The 24,268-nt window shown below is 44.7% G+C and overlaps 1 protein-coding gene across 1 annotated transcript in view; it reads left to right on the top strand.

The window, feature by feature from the left end:
* Positions 1-24,268, top strand: part of Thsd4 (thrombospondin type 1 domain containing 4) — a 552,915-nt gene that overhangs the window by 456,161 nt on the left and 72,486 nt on the right. Inside the window, exon 7 of the mRNA XM_057768152.1 lies at positions 10,144-10,348. Within this exon, the coding sequence (XP_057624135.1) occupies positions 10,144-10,348 (205 nt within the window). The remainder of the gene's footprint in view (positions 1-10,143; positions 10,349-24,268) is intronic.

Raw genomic sequence — 24,268 nt, 5'->3', positions numbered from 1 at the left:
CATCGGATGCAGGATTTTTCAAGTGCCAACTCACTTCTGGGACCCTGGAAAATTATACCATATCTCCAGATTTGTCTAATAACTTTAAACTGAATTCACTGTATAGGGTTAAAAAGTTTAAGTCCAGACGTTTCTAGTCTTCTCTACAAAAGTATGGAACCTTACTTTTGTATATTATGATTGTCATTAATCATTCCATGCCCTCTTCCCCCACCCCATCTCAGTCCCTGAGAAGTTAGAACATGAAAGCTAAGTGTTTGGCATTGTAGCTTGGGATGTTTCCATCCTCCCTGGATGAGACGTTTGCCTGACAGGTTTCCTCTTCTAGGGTCTGTAAACACTTTTTGGTTCCTACCCAATGTCTCCTACAGGAATGCCAGCGTTCTCCTCTGCTGAATCCCCTGGTGAGGTGCTACTCTCTGATGAAACAGGATGGGCCCCGAACTGTGACAGCCATAACTCGACTAAAAGCGGTCACCAGTTTCCCAATTGCCTTCACCAAGGAATCCAAACTCTCCTCAATACTGTTGCCATTTCTCCCCATCAAAAGTGACAGCATCTATTTTTTTTCTAGAGATTTCTGGTTCCAATTTAATTTTGTCTCAAAGAAGCATATTTCCTTGACTTTAAACACGGAAAGATTCCTTCGATCAAGGCTTTATGTCTCTTTTTTCCCCCCAGAAACAATCTGACACCAAAATGGACCTTAGAGATGATCCACTCCTGAGAACAGATTGGTCCTATGACTCTGATCTCTGGATTCCCAAGACAGATGTGTTCGTGTTTGCACACACACACATGTTCATGTTCTGAGGGGGTTCATTTGTATGTGCAGGTGTGTGTGTACGCATGCATATCCATGTGGAGGACAGAGGACAGCCTCAGATGTTGTCCTCAGGGGCACCACCCACCTCTTTGAGACAGAGTCCCTCTTCATAAAACTCACCAGTTAGGCTAGTCAGCTTGGCCAGTGAGGCCCAGGGATGTTCTGGTCTCCGCCTTTTCAGCCCTGGGGTTACAAGTGCATGCCCCCATGCCTGTCATTTTTACATGCTCTGGGGATCAGATTCTATCATCACGCTTGTAAAGGCAAGTGTTTTGCCTTCTGAGCCATCTGCCCAGCCCTCGGGCAGCAGCTCTTTTCTTCAGCAACACCTCTTAAACACCTACTGTGTGGCAAACACCATGCTCTCGTACTGGAGTAAAGCTAAAAAGCAACTCGAGAAATCTAGGTAGATGCCAGGAACTATTTTTTAAATGAACAATCTACTATCATTTACTCATTATCTTCTTTGACATAGACCAGGACAAATTTTATATTTCTATGGAGCTTCTATCGTTTTGAAGCCTTCTGTAGAGGTATTGTGTGTTCCTAAATATCCCGTAAGCTGTGATATAACCTAAAGCAGAGGCTCCCAAAGCGGCTCCTCTCCCTTGGAGGTACTTGGTAATGTCTGGTTAGTTTATCACACTGAGGAAGAAAAGTGAGCCTTGCACCTAACAGGTAGAGCCAAGCGCTATAGAGTGCATAAGATAACTGCTGCAAGAAAGAACATCAGCGGGGCCCAAATGGAGAGACCCAAGCCCTGAGGAAGGAAAGCAGGCACGAAGGTGAATCGCTGGCCTTCCACACCCTGGCAGCCCTCCTTCAGCCCAAGAGACTCTGCTTTTCTCATTCTGTGTAGGGAAGTTCTGTAGTTCTATACAAACTTTACTTTTAAAGGAAAGGGGTTTTTTCCCACTTTAAAAAAAAAGAGAGGAAAAAAGAGGAACGGGGGATGTAGTTCAGTGGTAGAGTGCTTGCCTAGCAAGCCCAAGGCCTTGGGTTCGATCCCTAGCACCCCAAAAGGTGAAGGCTTGCAGTAGGAAGTACATGTGCATGTTTGTGTATGTGCAGGTATGTTTGCATACAGGTTTGTGTGCATTTTATGCATGCAGGGACACGTGCACATACATACACACTCATTCATGCTGATGCCAGAGATGTCTTTATTCTTTCCTCGTTTGTGAGTCAGGGTCTCTCACTGCACCTAGAGCCAATTCAGCTTAGCTGCCTGGTCAGCAAGCATCAGAAATCCTTCTGTCTGCCTCCCCAGCAGTGAGATCTCAAGGGTGCACCACCACACACTACTTTTACATGGGTGCGCTAAATCCGAATTCAGGTTCTCATGCTTACACACCAAACACTTTACTAGCTAAGCTATTTCCCTGGCCCCTTAGACAATAACTCTTTGCATTCTGTATAATAATTAAGCCAGATTAGAACAGCGCAGAGAGGGAATAGAGTCTCAATCTTGCGTCACAGGAATCTGAGCCCACCACCCTTACAACATTTGCAAAGCCATATTGAAGTGACATTTTTTATGTCTTTTCTGTTTAGACCAACGACTGGCAACTTTAAAAAAAAAAAAAAGCCAGATTATAAATATGTTAGTCTTTGTGGACCAGACTATCTGTGTTACTCCCCAGCTGTACTGTTATGACCCCCGGACAGCCATAAACAATAAGTAAGTAACGGGGGTGTTTGTGTTCAGTCTCTATTTACAAACACAGAGGTTGGGCCGGAAGATCAGTTGTTTGCTAATCCGGGTTGACTCTAAGCAGGAGCCATGTCTGGTTCCTCTTCATGGCTGTTCTCCTGTGCCTAACATCACATTGGTCCTCTCCTGTGATTAGCTCAGGAAACTTGCTGAATGATACAGAGGGCTAAGGGTACAAGCACACCTTCGAGAACATTTTAATGGAAATAGCACTGGGAGAAAGAGCCATCCAACATTTCCCAAGGTATGTTGGACACTAAGGATGACGCCAGTATTGATAATAACACCCTGATGAGCCCTGTCGTTCTGAAATTGTTGGCCTCATTTCTTATCATTTCCTTTGCATAAATTCTTAGAATAAGAATGCGATGCTTGGAACAGCATTGGTTGCTGCACTGCTTTCCAAGAAGGTGGTGTTCATCTACATTCCCCACAGTGACGCGGGAGAGGGATTTATCATATGCCGGAGACTTCTTTCAACAGAATGGCATCCATAAAAGTTTTGGCCTCCATATGTATTTCCACAAATTAGCTCACCATAAATACAAGAAAATTTGTGTTAGCGCCAAATCATTTTAATATTCTCCCACACTGCTGTAATGGCTTGCTTATTATGGTTCCGTGTTTCGCCTCTCAGGGTCACCTAGCCAGCCCGCTGAGGTCGCCCTGCCACGTGTGCTTGTGAGACACATGAGAACACCTGCTTCCCATTAGGGAGCTGGAACCCTCCCGCCACTGTCTGTATGCCTGGCACCTCCCTCCCTGCCACAATGGACACAGCCTCCTCCCTGTGAAATTTACCACCAAATATGTTATCCAGATTGCTCGTTTCCCTCAGGAAATCTCATTTAGGTTAATTTTGGCACACGATTGAGGGTAATTCTTGAGCAATTTCTCATATGATGGCTTGCAGCATGTAAAATTTTCCTACAATGTGTTGCAAAAGAAATCACTGGGAAAATGGTGTGAACATCTGATACTTGTCCAATCACCTTTGTAACCGCAAGATAGATGTCTTTTGAGTGGCAGTCCATGGTGCAGTGCAGAAAACACAGAACTGAGGTGGCTGGGTGGGAAGCAGATGTTCGCTCTGTCTGTCTCTGGTTGTTTGAACAGTAAGCACAGAGAAGCTGTGTAAGCAGTTGTCTTTGAGGCGCACTATGCCCTTTCCTTGACTTTTTATCACTTTCTGAATTTGTCCAAATGAAGAAGAAATTATGGATGCATCCTCTGGTTATATGATAATGAGATTTACTTAGAATGGATCAATTTCAGGCATAATCAAATCTATAAAACCAATGATAACAAAACCCAGCATTCTCTGAGAAGCGGCTGTGCCACCTCATTCTGCCTGTTTCCTCATTTGGCCCTGCCAGCAGCCTGAAGAAGACACTATTACAGCAGCGTCTCCAGTCACAAATACAAACGAACCCAAAAACCAACTCATTGTGCATGTCCAAAGAGCCAGGATTCATAAGCACAGAGGCGGGACAGGACCCATGTCTGGAAGACTCCCATGCTCATCTTAAGCACACTGATGACACTTTGCTGGGGCTCCCAAAGAGTTTGGGAGTAAGTCACCAATTTGGAGTCATCCCCGTTAGACATGAGTTAGTCAGCTTCCTGATACACAAGCCAGAGTTTCATCCACTGTTCCTAGATATCTCAGGACAGGATTGTTTCTGTATGCTGTAGTGGAGTAGCCTGGCCATCGTCCCACATTAAGTCAGAGACGAAGCCAGGACTATGTCCCTGGCCTTCTCATTCCAACTGCTTTTCCTGCTAGGAGGCGTCAACCACACTTAACATTACATGGCCATGTTCTTGGAGAGACATGTCCTAGTTTGGTCTCTCTTGCTGTGATAAACACTCTGGCTACAGGCAGCTGAGGAGGAGGAAAGGGCTTGTTTTCTACTACACTTCCAGATCCCAGTCTATTGTTGAGGGAAGTCAAGGCACGAACTCAATGCAGGAGCCTGAAGCAGAGACAAAAGGAACAGTGCACTCAACAGTTTGTTCACTGGTCCGTGCTTAACTAACATTTTGTTGTATAACCCAGGACTACCTGCCCTAGGAATGGTGTTGCTCACAGTGGCCTGAGCCCTCCTACATCTGGTAATGATCAAGAAAATCCCTGACAGGCATGCCCACAGGCCAGCTGATCTAAGCAAGTTCACATTGAGGCTTCTCTTACATGACTCTAAACTATGTCAAGTTGACAATTAAGGTTAACCAGGACAGGGGAATCAGCTGTTTTAAAGAAAGAAACATTTCACATACGATAGTGTTTCACAGAAATGCACACTCCAAGAAGTGTATATAACTAATGACAAGCTTTGAATGCAGTCTACTCTTTAGTTAGCGGTACAATGCTGATGCCAGTGGTACCCAGGGCTCTGATGAAGCATAGTGAGATTCAAGCATTAGGGAAATCTGGGTAGAAGGTCAACAAAACTCCTTGTAGTGTTTTTACAACTCCTTGTGAGTCTAAGTATTTCAAAATAAATAGAAAGCTCTTACAATAAGAAATTAATATAATAGGAAGACAAACTAGAATATTTATTCATTTGCTCCATGTAGAGTAGAATGTTCAAACAACCAGTATAGGAGAGACACATCATGCAGTTGGTCCTTCGCAAGACTAGAAAACAGGCACGTTAGGGTCACCTCTGGGCTAAGCTCTGTCCAGGGTTCTACGGTGACATCACCTTGAACTTGTTCTCTGTGTTTGGTCACTGTCACCATCCACTCCTTCAGCAACACTGTCACCTTCAGCACGTCCGCTGACCCTTTGGTCTCTAATCCGTACATCAAAGTTTTTAAAACTTGCTCTTTGGTTTCGAACCATACAGCTGACAGCACAACTGTACCCAGGCATTTGACCGCTCTCTCTAAGTCTTAGCTCCCTGTAGTTTGCAGCAATCCATGGACCGCTTTTAAGATAAAATGAGAGAAATGGATTTCCAAAGAACCTATAATCTAGTAAAAACTCTGTGAGTATTAGACATTACAAAGTTGAAAACAAATGTGTGGAGGGGATTAAATCTTCTTTCTCCTTCTACTGGTCTGTCTGTCATAGCATCCTGTTCATTTTACATCTGAATGTCCCTACACCCTACTTCAAGCTGGAATGTTGAAGCACCCACTAGTCTCCATGAACCCAATTTTCAGTTTCCAAAAGAGATTTGATCCTGTCCTGGGGGAACATAAAAAATGCAGGTAGTCCTTGTTACCTAATAATTTCTGATAATCTGTGTGTCTGTATCAAGTAATCCCTGAAAAATCAATTCCTCCCTGAGAGGTGAGACCTCAGTCTGATTCAACTGGGCACTTTCCAGGTGATTTGCCTGGTGTGGTCCCCAGTGACATCATCAATAAAATATACATTCATATGGTTAGATTGTCCTGACCAACACTTCTTGTCCTTTGAGACCTGGTCCAAAGGTCATTTTTTCAATCAATCAAATTGTCCTTCATTGTATCACTGATCTTCAGTATAGTTCTGTCAAGAAACAGGGCAGCTGTCATGTAAATAAGTTTTCTGTGGCTTTAGCTGGGAATGAAGGTCTTGAATCCACGCTCTCCACGCAGTCCTCACTCCAGAGCTGGGAATGAAGGTCTTGGTTCCACGCTGTCTGCCCGGTCCTCACTCTAGAGCTGGGACTGAAGGTCTTGGATCCATGCTGTCCACCCAGTCCTCACTCTAGAGCTGGGACTGAAGGTCTTGGATTCATGCTATCTGCCCGGTCCTCACTCTAGAGTCGTGGTTCCTGCTACATAAAGTAGGTCGCAGTTTGTAAGACTCCATGGCAAATCCCTCTCTCTAAAGGCTGGGGAGCCACTAGAACATGAGAAAGATGTCCCAGTGGCTTCTTTTCATGTCAGAAAAGGATCACCCACCCTTTGTTTTGACTTCTGTCTTGAGAAGTAAACCACACTAAGAGTCCAGGGTGTGCTCTGAGAAGACAGGGTATCACTGTTAGCTCTTGGCAGTGTGTGTGTAGCTACTCCCTTCACTGAAGCCAGTCTCCAAGCTGTGTGGACATCTTCTGGGAAGATTTCAGTGGCAAAGTCTCGATCCATCCACAATGACTGAGCTGTGCAGGAAATCAGGTGGAGATCCACCCAACAGTGTCTAACTCAAAAGAGCAAGCGACATTTTGTCTGTCTGTGGTGGTCTAAAGCGGTGTGTGTTCATATAGTTTCCAATGGAAAATCCTGTTCTGACTGCATTTCGGGACAGAGGGCTGAAGTAATGCAGAGTCCATATTCTCCAAGATGGACTTCTACAAGAGTTCCCCTTGTTTGTTCCTGAAATATTCTCCATTCCCTATCTCCAAGAGTATTTCTAAGAGAGCTTTCTAGACTGCCTGCTCCCCATCTCTATGTAGGACCCATACGGCTGCCAACACTGTTGTTCTCAAAACACTTCTTGAATATGACCCTCTACTTCTTTATACATCTGGTAGTCGTTGATTCCATAGATTGAAATTCTAATGCTTTCCCCTGGAGAGTCTATCTGATGCTCTGACCTCATTTCATCCCTCGACACAACCCAACCCTATAGACCCTGTGCTATAATTTAAATGTAAAATGTCTCCCATAGGTACACATGTTTGAACACTAGCTCTCCAACTGGTTGTAATAGTCTGGGGGCTTTTGAATCTTTGTGAGTTGGAACCTAGATGGAGAAAGTGGTCAATAGGGAATGGCTCTGAGGCTGTCACCTCCAGCACATTCTCTCTGCTTCCTGGTTGTCACCACGAACAAGCAGCAACCATACACTTCCCTACCATGAACTCCACCGTGATGAGCTGTACCTTCTCAAACCACGGGTCTAAATAGATTCTGCCCCCTTTAAGTTGCCTCTGCCGGGTGATCTACCTCCTTGTATGTATTTGCTTTGTTCGTTCCTTCTTCTGTGCCTTTGCACATGGTTCCCCTCTACTTAAGATGAGTTTAGGCTTAGCCAGAATGGACCAACGGTTGTAGAGAGAGGGGATCTTGAGCTCTATCTAGGACTCATCAGCTTAGTTATATTTTAGTGCTGTGATAAACACCAAGGCAACTTATAGAAGAGCGCTTTAAGGGCTTACAATTCTGGAGGGATAAGACTCCATGATAGCGGAGCATGGGGCATCAGGCACTGCTGAGAGCCAACATCTCAGACTCCGAACAAGAGACAGAGAACACATTGGGAATGGTACAAGTCTTCTGAAAACTCAAAGTGACTTACTTCCTCCAACCAGACCCTGCTTCCTCATCCTCCCCGAACAGCCACCACCTGGGTACCAAATTTCAAATGCCTGAGACTGACAGGGGATATCTCATCAAACTCCCACACTGTTTCTCTTACCCATCCATAATCATCAATTTAGGTAGACTCTTAGTTTCGGTGGAGTAGGATCTATTGTCTCTTTCTTAAAGTTTATTTTTATGTATATACCTGTTTACCTACATGCATTTATGTAAACCACATGCATATAGTGTCTATGAAGGCCAGAAGAGGACATCAGATGGCCTGGTACTGAAGTCACAGATAGTAGTGAGCCTTCATGTAGGTAATGGGAACCAAACCCAGGGCCTCTTCAAGAGCAGCCAGTGTTCTTAACCAGGGAGCCATCTTTCCATTCCCAGGGTTCCTGTCTTCTAGGAACCCTAGCATTGGTAGTATTGCCTTGTTTCAAAGCAAGGGAGAATGCAAGACAGTGAGGGTGTGGCTCTCATTTTTCTTACTTTTCTGCTAAAATGTTCAGGGGGTACAGGCAAGACATTTTTAAGGGGGAAGAAAGACATAGCAAACATGACATTTTGAAAGGCTAATTGGATACGGATGGACATATTGAGATGCTGTCCGTTATTGTCAGAAATAATGTCTTACAGAGAAGCTGTTGCAGAGAGAGCAGTGTTATTGATGGACTTATTGCACTCGGGAATATGGAAGCAGTAAGGCAGAAGAACAGTGCCTGCAGAATGATGTCAGTCAAAGCAAAGGAACAAAACTAAACAGCTCTGATGTGAGAGCTGACCCCGCCCACAGGATTCGACCCGTAGGACCCACGTGGATAGACCCATGGTTATTTAATGCAATCAGATGTGAACTGGGAGGGGTCTGCTGACCACTCTGCCCCTGAGATGTGATCTCATGTTTGCTATTAGGTTCAAGAATCAAAACAAGCTTGTGAGTCAGGGAACACAGATTCCCATTCCCGTTTCATCCTCTGCAACCCCAGAGCCCAATGGGTAATCCTGTAATCCCAATATTTCATCATCCAAACTACATTCTGCTTGTTTCCTTCTGCCCGTGGAGGGGATACGACAGCATTCTCTGCCCAGACCACACGTCCCAGTTTTGAATTTAGGAACCAGGATCATGAGCCCTACGGAGCCAGCTTGGGCAGTGGAAGAAAGACTCCAATCAAGGTCATTACGTTTTGTTCCAAAGCTTTATTTTCTTAATGCAAAACAAAATTATAGATGATGGGAAATAAAGGTAAAGCAGAAAAAAAAAAACTGAGTAAGGAGATCGGATTAGGGGGCAGATTCAGGTTAGTCAGGAGTTTCCATAAACAAGATTGACTGTCTGGTAAAGTCTCTGGGAGAAGCTTGCCATCCGGCCTGCGGGTGTTTGGGGCGCTGCACTTCTGGGAAGCACCTCGGAGTAAGAAGCAAGCGTGCTTGTGCTCAGGTCTCCAGAACCATAGTTACCAGTGGAGCCTTGGTGGGGCTCAAGCTCTTACTTCCCGTGAAACTGGGCCAGGAAAGAGCACTTTGGGGGGGTTGCTTTGTCACGTGGTGGAAGAATCTACAATGTAGAAGAGACTTGGCGGCCAACCTCAGTTTTAAGTGGGGTATTTACTGTGGTAAATCCAAAGAGATTTAAGAAATTCCCAGCATGGGGCATTCATGGCCCTCCTGTAGTCTGCAGGGAAGGATTGCAAAGCAGTATCACTATCCAATTATATAAATATCAAACTCTACCTCCTTCTTATTCATTTTCTTCTGATCAACTATCTCAACCAAATATACTCTTGATTGGAACTGTCTTGTGTATTGTATGGGGCTTCCGTCCTACCCCTGGAGGGTGTATTTCACGAGTAGCTGAAAAGGAAGGCTCTTACCCAGAGTAGGTACATAGCTGTTGAATGAAGGAATGTATGAACTTTTAAAAATGTGTGTGTATATATACATGTGGGTATGTGGACATGCAACTTATGTGTGCCTGTTGAGGCCAAAGGTCAGCATTGACTAGTGTCCTCTATGGCGCTATGTCTTTCTCTTTGAGACGCTACAGAAACTGTCTCTCACTGATTGGCTAGACTAGGACCCCCCCACACCTCCACACAGGAGCGCCCTGCCTCTGCCTTCCAGTGCTGGGATCATAGGCATTCACTGCCGTGCCTGGATTTTTACGTGAGTGCCCAACTTCATACTCATGCTTGCGTAGCCAGCGCTTTGCCACCCTGAGCCATTTCCTCGGCCTCAGAACTGAGGGCAGGAGGAAGGTCAGTCTGAGGCCAGTAGATCTCCGGCCAGCCATCCGCTCTCACTCCTCCCTCCTGGACGCTGCTGCTCGTTCTACACCTTTTCTCTCTTTTTGCAGAGCATTGGCTGTGATGACTTCCTGGGCTCCGACAAGGTCGTGGACAAGTGTGGGGTGTGCGGAGGCGACAACACAGGCTGCCAGGTGGTGTCGGGAGTGTTCAAACATGCCCTCACCAGCCTGGGCTACCACCGTGTCGTCGAGATTCCCCAAGGAGCCACGAAAATTAACATTACAGAGATGCACAAGAGCAACAACTATTTGGGTGAGAGTTCATTTCTCCTCTCCATACGCACGTGCACACACACACGCACAGAACGTGTCACTACAGGTGGTGTGAGAGTTCATTTCTCCTCTCCACACACACGCACGCACGCACGCACGCACGAGACGTGTCACTACAGGTGGTGAATTCTCTCCAAGGTGGTGAAGTGACCGCTGTGGTGGCCAGACATCCCAGGACACACAGAAAGTGCCGCTGGGGTCTTCCTGACCTGCCGTTTGGGATAGAGTGTGTGTGTGGCGGGGGTGCAGGTCTGCCCAAAAACTAAATGGCTAATGTCTATATATTTACACCAGGCTTTACTCGAGAAAGACATGGGCATGAAATGGGCAAGAGACTCCTTTGAGCTGGGAGGGGTTTTTTGTCAGGGAGGGAGGGAGGAGGAGTCTTCATTCTCTTGGGGTCTGGGGACAGGGATGCTGAGGACTCCTCCCAGATAGTCGCTCCATGGAGGTCTAAAGCGAAGGCAGTCCTTGCCTTTGCTCTCTTTTGTTTGCCTGGGGAGCAGGCCCCTGAGGTCTTCTGAACTGCTGTGGACCCCACAGCGGTCATCTCAGCCAGCACCATCTGCATTTAGCCCATTTCCCTGCAGGGGAGAAAGCCTTGCTGGTGCCATCTTCTGGAATCAGGGATATTTGCGTATCTGCCACTGTGCAGTGTTACAAGAATGGGTGTTTACCAGTTTCTAATTCAGATAAGCATGTATAAATCAATGAAGAAAGATTATAGGGGTGCCTGTTTTGTTTTCTGAGACAGGGTCTTGATCTGTATCCCAGGCTGGCCTGTAAATCGTAATGTAATCCAGGTTGGTCTTCCTCCTACATGCGGGATGACAGTCATAAGCCACCAAGCCTGGCCTAGGGTGTCATGTCTTCAAACATTTAATGAGCAGCAATAGACATTTTCTTTGTAATTATTCAATAATTTTATTGAGCAGAACCTGTCTAGAACAAATCTATGCCGGGAAATATACTTATGGCTTTTCCTGTATAAAATCTCAAAAAACTCTAAGAATAGCCCACAAGCTATTTCCAGCCTCAATTTACAAATAAAACAGACATATAGGGGTCAGAGAACTTGCCACAGTCATACAGCAAGGAAGGAGTAGAGCTGGGATTTAAACCAAGGGAAGGGATCTCTAGACACAGAAGTCTAACACGAGATAATACCCAGGGGCCTCCTCTTCTCTACCACTGGTCGTGTGGCAGTGTCCGCCAGAAGTTTTTGACATACCATTTATTTTGTCGTTGTTTGTGGTGGTGGTGGTGGTGGTCTACGTGTGTGTGTGTGTGTGTGTGTGTGTGTGTGTGTGTGTACATACATGATTATACATACCCGTGAAGGCTAGAGGCCAGCCTCAGGTGTCATTCCTCAGGTGCCAGCACCTTGCTTTTGAGCTCCCTAGCCTGGAGCTTACAGAGGAAGCTAGACTGATTGGCTCATAAGCCTTGAGGATCTGCCTGCTTCCACGTCCTTAGCACTGGGGTTACACACATGAGCCATTGTACCTGCTTTTTTATGTGGGTTCTAAGAATCAAACTCAGGTCCTAACATCTGCACAGCGAACATTTTAAAATGACCGCGCTACCTCTCCAGCACTCATTTTACCCGTGTCCCATCCCTACCTCCTCAAAAGAAGCCCAGACTAACTTCACTTAGTTTGATTGTTTGGGGTAGAAAAGGATGGCAGATGTCTCTGAGACAAGCCCAGTTAAAGCAGAAAACTGTTGCATTTTCTTGGGCAAATCCAGGAGCCTCGAAAGTGGCAGGAAGCTAAATTCCCCTGTGAGCAGTTTGTGTCATTTCACATCTTAAATGATGATCTCTGTGTTTCCGCCTTTCTCTGGTGCTTTTATAAGATTCCCATCTCCACACACATCCTGCCTCCTACAGTGGGAAACGTTCCTCGGGGGTTATTTCAAGTGTGGTTGTGTTTAGACACAACGGCAAACAACGCCAGTTTTTATTAGCTTTATGTTGTTTTTCGGAAATGTTCCCTCGCTATCGCTGGTCCCATTTTGTAATCAGCTTCGGGCTCCTTAAAGGTACAATGGACATTCTTTGTGAACATCCACAGGGTATCTGAGTGGAAACCGACCAGACCCTTGCTCTTGCCATCCAGAGTATAGAATTTTGTCCTAAGACTTAAGAAGAGAACAGATACATCAAGGAAGGTGATTGACAAGTGTTCCTTCCTTTTGTCTCAGGGAGTTTGTCAGGGTATAAAACTTAATGGAAGATGGTGGGGAGGTGACTCAGTGTGTAAGCATAGCATAGGGACTGGGGTTCAGATCCCCAAAATCTAGGCCAAGTTGGCATGTTGTGCTAGCTCTGTAATCCAGCTAAGCCCCAGCACTCATTCAGGAGGCAGAGACACAGCTCCAAGTTCACCAGGAGACCCCGCCTCAGGAAATAAAAGCGTAAGCTGATGAAGAGGGATGCCCAGCGTCAAACTCTGTTACCAATATGCACACAGCCCCATGTACATTAACATGCATACAGACGCACAGATGCACACAAACGTGGGATAGAAATCTCCCCTTCCCGTGAGAAGAATGAAGAGAAAGCAGATGAAGAAAAGAAGTATCAAGAGTCCACGGGAGAGTGATTCGGGACGTCCCTGTTGACTCCTTGTGCCCAAGGAGTAACAAGATCAGCGGGATCTTGAGAAAGGCCTCATTTGTGAGTGCTACATGCTGGCGTGTCAGCAAGGAGAGGGGAGCAGGAGCAGGCTTTGGGGAAGGGGGCTCCCGGAGTCAGGAACCCAAGCTTCCAGCCATAGCATTGATGTCACCTGGAATGTTCTAGATTTTCCTTCTGTCCTTAAAACTCAGGATATAATTCGCACACCATAGACTTCATCCTTTTTGACAGCCCAGTGGTCAGGTGGTCTTTTTCTTATCCCAGGCCTTCTTTACCTGACTCCCTCAACTGTTCACAGCCTTCTGCTCTACCTATAGAGTCTCTGTTCAATGCTGTTGGCCTGAGATTGCCTGAGGCTCACACAGCCGTTGGCCCATAGGCACAGCTGTGATTTCTAAACCCCAAGACCAGTTGTCATATTTAGCCATTTCTGGATGTGAAACCTTTAGGGCCAATCATCCACTGCTGCGCTTGTCTCAAGAAGACAGTAGGTGGGGGTCAGTGAGGTGACTCCGCAGATAAAAGTTCTTGCTGATGGCTGGATTGGGCCCCCCCGAGACCCACATAATGGAAGGAGAGAATCAGCCCCCTCAAGTTGTCCTCTGACCTCCACACATCACATGCATCACATGCGTGTGCTTGGCCTGTGTGTGTATCTGTGCACCAGTGGCATGCCTGGTGATGTCTGGTGCCCAAGGAGGCCAGAAGAGGACACTGTCTCTCCTAAATACAGTGTGAGCCATGTATGGTCTCTGTGAATCAAACCCAGGTTCTGAAGAAGCAGCTAATGCTCTTAACCACTGGGTCATCTCTCCAGCCCATAATTATTTTTTTAATTCCTTTTTTTTTAAAAAAAAAGATTTTGTTGTTACTTACAAAAGGTGCAATTTTAAAATTAGAGTATGAAAATTGAATAACAACATTTTTGAGACAAGATCTCCTTATAGAACCCAGAATGATCTCAGACTTTAAATACTTCTGCTTTGGCCTCCAAGTGCTGGGATTAAAAGCATGCAACACCATTTCCAGCTTGGGAAATTAAAAATTTTAAAACAAGAACTACATAGAAGAGGGAGGCATAGCAACCAACAGGCCTTAGCTGAGACATCAGCAATACTGGTGTATTAAACTTACATCTGAGTTTAGCCTACAGACCTGGCCCACTGGCCCCTGGCCTGCGGCTGCTGGCCTTTGCCTTTGTGTAGCTCACAGGAGGGCTGGCTCCCCGGAGCTGGGGGGAGCAGGCTGCCTTCACTTCACCATGCTCCTGTTTTCTTCAGTAAGCAACACTATAGAAACTGGGACGTTTAATGGCACACACATATGAGAAATGACACACGTTCATTTCGTTTTGTGTTGTAAAACCGAGGACACTCCAAGAGCAAGCTGCATTTTTATTAAAATCATACTGTAAAAATGTCTTATGTCCTTCAAAGCTCAGCCTGTTTGGTCAGAACCAGACGTTGAGACTTTAGAACTGCTATCTGTTGTAAAGTTATAAATTCTCCTTATTCTCGAATTTGCTGTTTGGAGGAAAAACATTGAATCTAATGTTATTACAATGACTGGCAGATTGTATTACTTCTCCCTTAATAAGATGTTGTAAAATGATTTTAGCTGAAATATCAGAGTTTGGCGCAGTTGAATCAGTCCGGTTTGCTAATGCCATTATGCAACAGTTCAGCTCCTGGACATGAAAGCACAGCCGGCAGAGGCTGACTGCTCGGGGCATGCTCTACCTGCCAGCAACTTACACCGGTCAGAGGCTCTAGACTTGGACGGAGTTCTTGGAGATCTGCAAGGTTTTAAAAACAAGCTGCTAATACAGTTCCCTTGAAACATGCTCTCATGGAAGTTTAAAATAATAATAATAACGGGGGCTGGAGAGATGGCTCAGTGGTTAAAAGCACTGGCTGCCCTTGCAGAGGACCTGGGTCCAGTTCCCAGCACCCACATGGTGGCTAACAGTCATCCATAACTCCAATTCCAGGGAATCTAGGTCTGTTGACCACTGTGGATGCAAGGTATGTGCTCGGTACACTGTCATACATGTAAACAAACTCATACACATAAAATAAAATGAACAAGTCTTTAAAATAACGATGGTTAGCACTAACACCTCAAGAACCATCATGAAGCATCTATAATGTGCAGACTTCATTAGGGGACAACTTTCTATACGGGAAGGCTCCGAACATTTGAACATTTGAAGGAATGTGACATCTTGGACTGGAGAGATGGTTCAGCCATGAAGGCACATACTGCCCTTGTGGAGAACCTGAGTTCAGTTCCCTGGTCCACGGCTCACAGCTGCTGCAGTTCCAGCTCCAAGGGAACGTGTGACTAAATTCACATGGATACACCCCACACATATACATAATTAAAATAGCTTGAAAGTAAATCTTTTTTTAAAAAAAGCATATGATGCCTTATACATGTATGATGATTAATCCCAAGGATTTTTTTCATGGACATTAGAAAATTGTCAGGCCATTAAGGGAATAGAAAGCAAAAGGGTAAAATCCCCTCTTTGTAGCAATCCTACATTGGATCTGCCCCTTCAAGTGAACAAACATTATGCATGCGTTTAACTTCCAGGTCCAGTGTATTTCTTTGCATTTTTCTAGCTACTGGGTTTTTTTTTAACTTATTTTCACATTCTTATGAGTTTGTCAATTTTAAAATTGTTGGATTTTAATTTGCCAGTTTTAAAACTGATGTTCTCTTGCTGTTTTTTAAATTTCACAGTTATGAGTAGTAACCATTTTCTGTTTGTCTCTGTTGAAAATCTTAGCCTTTATCTTGCATTTCAGCTCTGTGTGGTTTATTTAGTACTCTGTGGTGCACATCTTTTGGCTTTATTTAGTCAGGTCTGTTGGTAGCTTTCATGAAAGCTCGTAAGTGTTTGTATTACTTGGGAGGACCTGCCCACGGCCAGCATTATAAAGGCAGCCTTTAACAAATCACTACTCTCTAGCTCTAGTTTATATTTAAATATCTATTTCTCTGGACCCAATCTTTGTGTGTGGTGTGAGGAAGGATTGGGCTTTCTTTTACCAGATAGACAGTTTGCTCAAAAGCATTTATCAAATTTCCCCTAATATGAACTAGCATCTATACCACATATTACATACAAACGTATATGGGTATACTTGTGGACCCCCGGTGTACATCCATCCATGTGCTGGTGTCTTCTACTTTAGTACCATAGTCTTTACATTACTGTCATTGTATTTTTATTTATTTTCATTTTAATAATATTCTTACTCTTTGAAAATTCCATATATTTATATAATGTATAATGTTTGTGTCTGCCCACTACTACCTCCCTCCAAGTTCCCTCAGTACCCCTGCCTCATCTCCATCCTAGCTTCATGTCTTTTTTATTTAATTTTTGTTATTATTAATAACCCCTGAGCCCAACTAATGCTGTACATGAGCCTGCGGCTCTTCACTGGAGCATGAACAACCTACCAGCATCCACATCCACAAAGGAGAACGGCCAGCCATCAACAGACAGCTCCTTGGGGTTCTTCCCCGTCCATACTGAAATTTTGACTGGCTTAATGGTGTGTGGATAACCACAGCTGCCGTGAGCTGACCTGTGCAACAGCTGGGTCATTTCCAGAAGTCAGCCATTCACAGCTCTCTTCTCCATCCACAGACTCTCTCGTTCTTTCTGCCCGCCATTTCCATAAAGTTCCTAGCGTCTCCGGTGGTGGAAGGTTGATACAGATCCAATGCCGAATGCTCGGGGGTCTTTGTTCTCAGCATTTCGACCAGTTATGAGCCTCTACCTTAACTGCTACCCACTTCAAAGAAGCTCATCTCACCAAAGTTGAAAACAGTACAAATCTGTAGGTGCAAACTTAAATGTTTAGAGTGTAGTTTGACAGTATGACCATTTTGCGAAACCATAGGCATAGTTTCCCCAATCACGGGCTTTGACCAAACTTACAATACCAGACATGAAATCCTCCCTGTGGCTCATATCCAATCAGAACGTGATTGGTTACCCCCAAAGCCTCATGCCACCATTGCCCCAGTGGGCACATCTTGCTAACAGCTCCCTGTTGGGTCCATGCAGGTCCACACAGAATCCAGCACTGGGTAGGCTTGCTGGTATTTTTTCTCTCCCAGGAGCCTGTATACACCTTCTGGAACTATATGAACTATCCTTAATGGAATGGGTTTCCTGGTCAGTTTGGGGTTGACTTCTCTGTGTCCCATATCCAAGGTCCGCGATGTCTTCAGTGATAGGGTCTTATCATCTAGGTATGGCAGACAGCAAATAGCAACAGCAGTACTCTGTGTTCTGTGGGGTGTCCCTGGGGCTTGCCTAGCCAATAACGTTGGAAGATAACGTGTCTGGCAGTGGGATTTTCTAATAACCCATGCCTTCTTAGAAGAACATCATCCACCCATCTAGGGTACTCTGTTTGAACTCTTTTAAATAAGTGCATTTTAAATTAGCTTCCAAACTGGTTACTTTCTACATAAGGCCTTTCTTCCTGTAGCCTTAGTTTTCTCTGACCCACTCCCTGCCTTCTGCTCTCCCCGATCCCTACTTAAACTTTCTTTCCTCTCAATTATTTCCCTCTCCCCTTTGGTGACTGCTGTTATTCTGTGGTCAGTTTCACGCTTGTGTGTAGGGACATAGCCCCACCCATTGGGGGCATGTTCGCCTCGGGCTAATGTTTACGGATAAATCTGCCGGGCGTGAGCCCAGCAGCCCTTTTTCTTTGCTCCGCTTTTCCAGTACACCGCGGGAACCTGTGGTCCTGTAAGTTTATTTTTTTATTAAAGCTGTATATATCTATATAATCTGTCTACATTTATTTGCGCCACCACATTTGGCGCCCAACGTGGGGCTATTTTGCCCCCGACCCGGCACAGGGGGGGCACAAGCTCCACCTTTCCCGGCTAGTTGCCTGAGCTCAGGAAGGCGATTTACAGCGCGCTCCCTGCTCGCTTTCCCTTCCCCCACTCCAGGCCACTACAGTCGCAGAACAGCGACCCCCCACAGAGCAGTTAATAGCTCCCTACTTCTTCCAAACCCTCACTGCCTGATTTAAGTGAAGCACCCGCGGTTTTGAAGTAAAAGCCACCAACCCCTTCCCTTAACAGGCAGTACAATAATTTTTGTTTTGAGTTAATTGTTTCAGACCGGCTCTGGCTTAGACCACGTGGACTCAGGTGCATTTCTTTAGCCACCACTGGCAAAAAAACTTCATTACAGGTACATAATTTTCTTTTATAAATAAAAAAAATGTCTAAAAACATTACCATTCAAGACTTTAACAGCCTTTTCAGTTGTACCATATGGAAGATTTTACAAGAAATGTCTGTCAGCCCACAGATATGGATCTTTCTGGGATTCGTAGTTTTCCTTGGTACTGTATGGTTTAATAATAAAAATATGATAAAGTCTTTACGAGACAAGGTTAAACGCTTAAAAACAATTAAAAATGACAACAATCTTCTGGTTTTTTGGGATGATTGGTATTTGTAAATTACTGTCTATAAAAAATTGTACTGGTACTGTTTCTTGTATATTGATATGTTAAATATTAAATATGAGTGTTCCTACCTCTATTTTTGTATGAGTATGCTTATAACTTTGTCCATATTGTATTAATACATCTACCATATTACATTGTACATTTCTACCTCTGATACTATGACATTGTTTACAGTTAAAGATCATTGTCTTCATATATTACACAGTTGTTTATTCTTTTAGTCTTCAAAGTTAGATAGGTATTGAAAATTATATGTTTGTCATATTTATTTTTAAGTTTATCAGGTCTTTTAGTTACATAGAGATTATATTTAGTATAGATAGTATAATCTTCAGCCTCTTCAAAGAACTATAGAAAATGGCCTTTAATCTAACCTAAAATTTCTATGCCAAAGAAACACAATTACTCCTGACAACACCACTCTACTCCCGAGAGAACGTTGAGCACCAAAGACACTCCACTGGGAGCTTGTCTTCTTGGCAGAACTGGCCTTTGGATTAAGAAAAGCCCATACCTCAACTTCTGACAAAGATACAAAATATCCCTAAATGGATAAAACAGGATTGTCTTATCTTGCCAAGACAGGGTAGGATAGTCCTAAAAAAGCTCCTTGCCTTTAATAATGGTATGCCAGTTATGTTAGGCCTTAGCCAAAGTTGGTTGACTCAACATTACAAACGAGACTTTGGGTGATTGCCCAGGTAGTCAATTGTCTCTGTCAATTGTTGCACATTTTGGATATCTCTCGATTGTTAAGTAATATTTATTCCCTTCTCAGATCTTTGACGGAGTTAAAGATTATATAATTGTAGTTACTCTCTATGTTATTTAGACTCCTTGAGATAAAATGTTTAACAAAAGTTTTGTTCTCAATATTGTTTGTTATATTTATTATTTGTTATTATTGTATATAGTTGTATTTGGTTTGGTTCTATCTTATTTAGACAAAAGGGGGAGATGTAGGGACATAGCCCCACCCATTGGGGGCGTGTTCGCCTCGGGCTAATGTTTACGGATAAATCTGCCGGGGCGTGAGCCCAGCAGCCCTTTTCTTTTGCTCCGCTTTTCCGGTACACCGCGGGAACCTGTGGTCCTGTAAGTTTATTTCCTTATTAAAGCTGTATATATCTATATAATCTGTCTACATTCATTTGCGCCACCACACTTGTGGGTCACCTTTCTTCTCCTCCTTAATTCCTTGCTTGATCGCCTTGGTTTTGCCTTAAATAGTCTTATGTGTTTTCATGCATCTGTTCTTCCAAACACACTGGAAAGATATCTTGTCAAAATCCACAAAACCCGTTGGGATCTTACCTGGAATTGCCATAAGCATGTGGTAAATGTATAGGTTAATTTGAGGTAGAAGAGGGGCATGTTCACAGTGTTGAGTCTTTTGATTCTGGAATATGGTCTAAATCTTGGATCATGAGTTTTAATAGGGTTTCTTTATGTCGACTCTGTCAGCTTTATTAGGTATATCTTTTAAGTATTTTACAGTTTTTATTGATTGGATATGTGCCATCTTTCTCTCTACCATGTCACTGATTAAATATGTTGGCGCATGTGTGGGGTGTGTGTGGGGGACTCTAAAAACAATTAGAAATGCCGGGCCGTGGTGGCGCACGCCTTTAATCCCAGCACTCGGGAGGCAGAGGCAGGTGGATCTTTGGGAGTTCGAGGCCAGCCTGGTCTACAAGAGCTAGTTCTGGGACGGGCACCAAAGCTACAGAGAAACCCTGTCTCGAAAAACCAAAAAAAACCTAGAAAAAAACAAAGGAACCATTAAAATGAGTTTGAGTGGTGGCTTTAAAAGATAATCAGGGGCTAGAGAGATGGCTCAGTGGTTAAGAGCACCATTGCTCTTCCAGAGGAACCAGGCTCAGTTCCCAGCATCCACATGGTGCTTCACAACCCTCTGTAACTCCAGTTCCAGTAATCCAGCACCCTCTCCTGGCTGCCACAGGCACTGCAGACATGTGGTACATGCCTGTAAAACACCCGTAATCATAAAATTCATCTTTAAAAATATACCTAAGGGGACTGAAGAGATAGCTCAGAAGTTAAGAGCACTGGCTGCTCTTCCAGAGGTCCTGAGTTCAGTTCCCAGTAACCACATGGTGGCTCACAACCATCTATGATGAAATCTGGTGCCCTCTTCTGGCCTGAAGGCAGAATGCTGTATACATAATAAATAAATCTTTTAAAAACATATATACCTAAGGTACCATCACGCAGGGGCCTCTGGTTTGCTAGCTCTCAGCCCAGCAACAGAGCCCTCAACTGAAAAATCTTCTTTGAGCCTACCCTTCTGGCACTTGGAGTCCTTACTGCATGGCAGAGAATAAAGGAAGGAAAGTAAAAACAAAGAAAGTAGGCTTTTTCTTGGGATTTTTCACAGACCTTTGACCATTTCCCCCACATGGGCACTTACAGTTTTTATTGTCATTTCTCTGTGAGGCCACTCGCTCCTTGATGACAAACAGCGCAGCCTTGGACATTCCTTCTCTCAAGTCCAAAATGGACTAGGAGCTGGGGTGAGAAGCAGGGCCTCAGAAATAAAGGTGGGATGGGGGCTTCAAGGGCATGCAGACTGTATGTGGAACATTCGGGGGTCTCAGTCCCCATCCTGGACCTCACTTGTGATGTGGAGGTCCTATTATATATTTGACTGTTGGAATTCTGCACCCCCACCTCCTTCACTTCACCCTCACAGTGCTCATTTCTGGTGGTGTTCTAGTTCCTTTCTGTTGCTGCTGTAAAACATTCTGACTAAAAGCAGCTAATGGGAAGGAAGGGAGTATTTTCATTTACAGATCATAGTTTAGTTTTGAGGAGAATCACATGGGAACCAGCAATGACTTGAAGCAGAAACTATGAAGGAGCGCTGCTTGCTGGCTTGCCCACAGGCCCATGCTACCTAGCTTTCTTATATATCCAAGGGCCACCTGTCCAGGGAATGGTGCCACAGTTGGCTGGGGCTTCCCACATCAATTATCAATCAAGACGATCCTCCACAGACAGGCCCACAGGCTAAACTGATCTGGGCATTCCTCTTACTGGGACCTGGGCCTGACCATTTAAGCTAGGCCTATTGGCCAATATGCCCTAGGGGGTCCTGCTGTCACCTTCTCCCCGGTGCTGAGGATAACAAACACTCAGCACTGTGCCCAGCTTTTCACAGGACTGCTGGGGATCAAACTTCAGTGTTTGTACTCACACAGGAACCACTTTGCTGACTGCTCTCCCCTCAGCCCCAGACACTGTGCCCTTGAAAGAGTGTCTAAGCAGGTGCTGTGACAGACACCAGCACTATCCTCTTAGAAGTCAGAACCAAATGCTGAAATGGACTTGGTGGCCCCCCTAGTTACAACCCCAGTTCGTGACAACCCCAGGGGGCCGTCAAATCACAAGCGCCTCACCGCGATGCCCTGATGGCTGTCCGTTCCTCATCTTTCTAGAAGATGAGCAAAGTGACTGTGAAATTTTTTGGTTTTGTTTTTCTTAATATGGACTCTGCTCTTACCTCCTCTTCAACATAAACTTGTGTGATTGCTGTACAAAATCCAATGTTTGCAAAACAAATACCCCATGCCAGGGAGACCGTGTCCTCCTGCTGTGGTTTGGAGAGAGAGCTCATGTGTCCCTGCCTCTGTTTGCAGCGGCTCACTTTTCCCTTTCCCAGTCCCTCTGCCTTTGACAAGCTTTCAGATATGCTGGAACAAAATGAAATCACTCTGGCTGCGTCCTTAGGCTCATTTTCTTCCCACATTTTCTGCTGTGAAGTTAGCACTTCTAGCCTGGAAATGCTTGTTTGTTTTATACTTGTCTTATAGGGAGGAAATAAACTATAGTTTGTTTCTGCTTTAAATTGCATTATCTGTCTCCAAAATATGCAAAACTTTCATACCAAGGAAAGCATCCCCTTGAATTCAGAAAATAGCCCCTGAGTCAGCTGGGACTTGGGGGTTTTGTTTGTTTGTTTGTTTGTTTGTTTGGTGTCGGTTTTTGAAACAGGATCTCACTATTTAGCCCTGGCTTGCCTGGAATTCATTTTGTAGACACGGTTGGTCTTGAACTCACAGAAATTCACCTCTTCTGCCTCCAAAGTGCTGGGGTTAAAGACATATGCCCCCTACAACCAGCCTGCTCTTGGGTTTCTTATGGGAGAGATTTGACACCTTCAACCCAGTAAGAACATTGTTTTCCCTCCCTGTGCCTCCAGACACCATTTTTCAGGGTTGCCAGTCATACTCTAGGCTCCTCCTACCTGGATATAGACTAGATCAGGATCCCTACTGGTGAGTCAGAACAGGGCAGATAACATTAATTCTAAAATCCATCCATAACCCACTCACAAATGTGCTTCAGTCTTCCCTCTTTGAGTCAAACTCTGCCCTTCTGTGGTATGTTAGATCATTGAGAAACTGCTTAAGGCTATTTATGCTAAAGCCCAGGAAGAAATGGCTCACAGAAGTATAAGCAGCACTCAGTGAACATGGTTGAATTCAGGAGAACTGACACCTGAGGAAAACAACTTTGAAGTTGTCTTACCTCCAGCTGCAGGCAGCTGGACACCTGTCCAAGGTCGCTGCTCTCAGTTGGTCCTCCCTTGCCTTCTCTGAGAGTCAGAGCTTAAAAACAGGGGCTCTGCCTGAGATTACTCCTCCCCCTTACTCCAGGTCTTGCCTTTCCACCAGCAGTCAAGGCAGTTTAACCATCTTCCCTAAGCAGAGCACCCATGGATTCTGCTCTCCTAGATCTTTAGATCTCTGAAGTGGGCTCAGATAATTATTTTCTTTGTTTTTAAGAAGATTTTATTCTGTTTTTTTGTTTTGTTTTGTTTTTGTTTTTTGCTGTTTTTTGGTTTTTGTTTTTTTTTGGGGGGGGGGGATTTTTCGAGACAGGGTTTCTCCATAGCTTTTGGTTCCTGTCCTGGAACTAGCTCTTGTAGACCAGGCTGGCCTCAAACTCACAGAGATCCGTCTGCCTCTGCCTCCCGAGTGCTGGGATTAAAGGCGTGCGCCACCACCACCCGGCAAAGTGTGTAGCCCAGGCTGGCCTCAAACTCATGATCCTCTTGCCTCTGCCTCCTTCAGCAAATCCTACCAGCGTGCGCCACCACAACCGGCTTTATTCTGTTTTTTAATTGGGGCAGGGAAGATATGTATTGAGTGCAGCGCCAGAGGAGGGCATCAGATCTCCTGGAGGTAGAGTGACAGGTGGTTGTTAACCACCCACATGGGTGCTGGAAACCAAACCCGGGTCGTATGTGAGGGCAGTACACATTCTTAACCCCTGAGCATCCTCCGGCCTCACAGTTTCTTTCTAACTGGACTCTTCCTGGATTAGCTCTTGCCCCAGTAGTTTAGCATCTGAAGCTCTTATAATGACTTCACCTAGCCCTGCCCATCAACTTCCTTTACAACCTGAGGCACTCCCATGTTTGTTAACTTGGGGAGCACAATGTGCCATCTTGTCCAGGTTTTATATTCTCTTCATTGTCTCATATTCAAGTCATCTGAATCAGAAATGCTTTCCTTTAAGTAAAACGCTGCTAGTTGTCCAATTTTGATACCTGTGTAAAACAACATTAATCTTAAAAAAAAAAAAAAACCAATGGCTACATATAAGCACTTGCCAAGTACAGCATATTACAAAGAAGGCAACACAAGGCAGTACGTTTACAGTCTGCCTGGAACTCCTTTAACGATGGAGAAGTCATTTTTCCACCTCTTGT

Source organism: Chionomys nivalis, chromosome 4 (genome assembly GCF_950005125.1).
Source record: "Chionomys nivalis chromosome 4, mChiNiv1.1, whole genome shotgun sequence".
Lineage (NCBI taxonomy): Eukaryota > Metazoa > Chordata > Mammalia > Rodentia > Cricetidae > Chionomys > Chionomys nivalis.
This window is presented reverse-complemented; position numbering and strand designations above follow the sequence as displayed.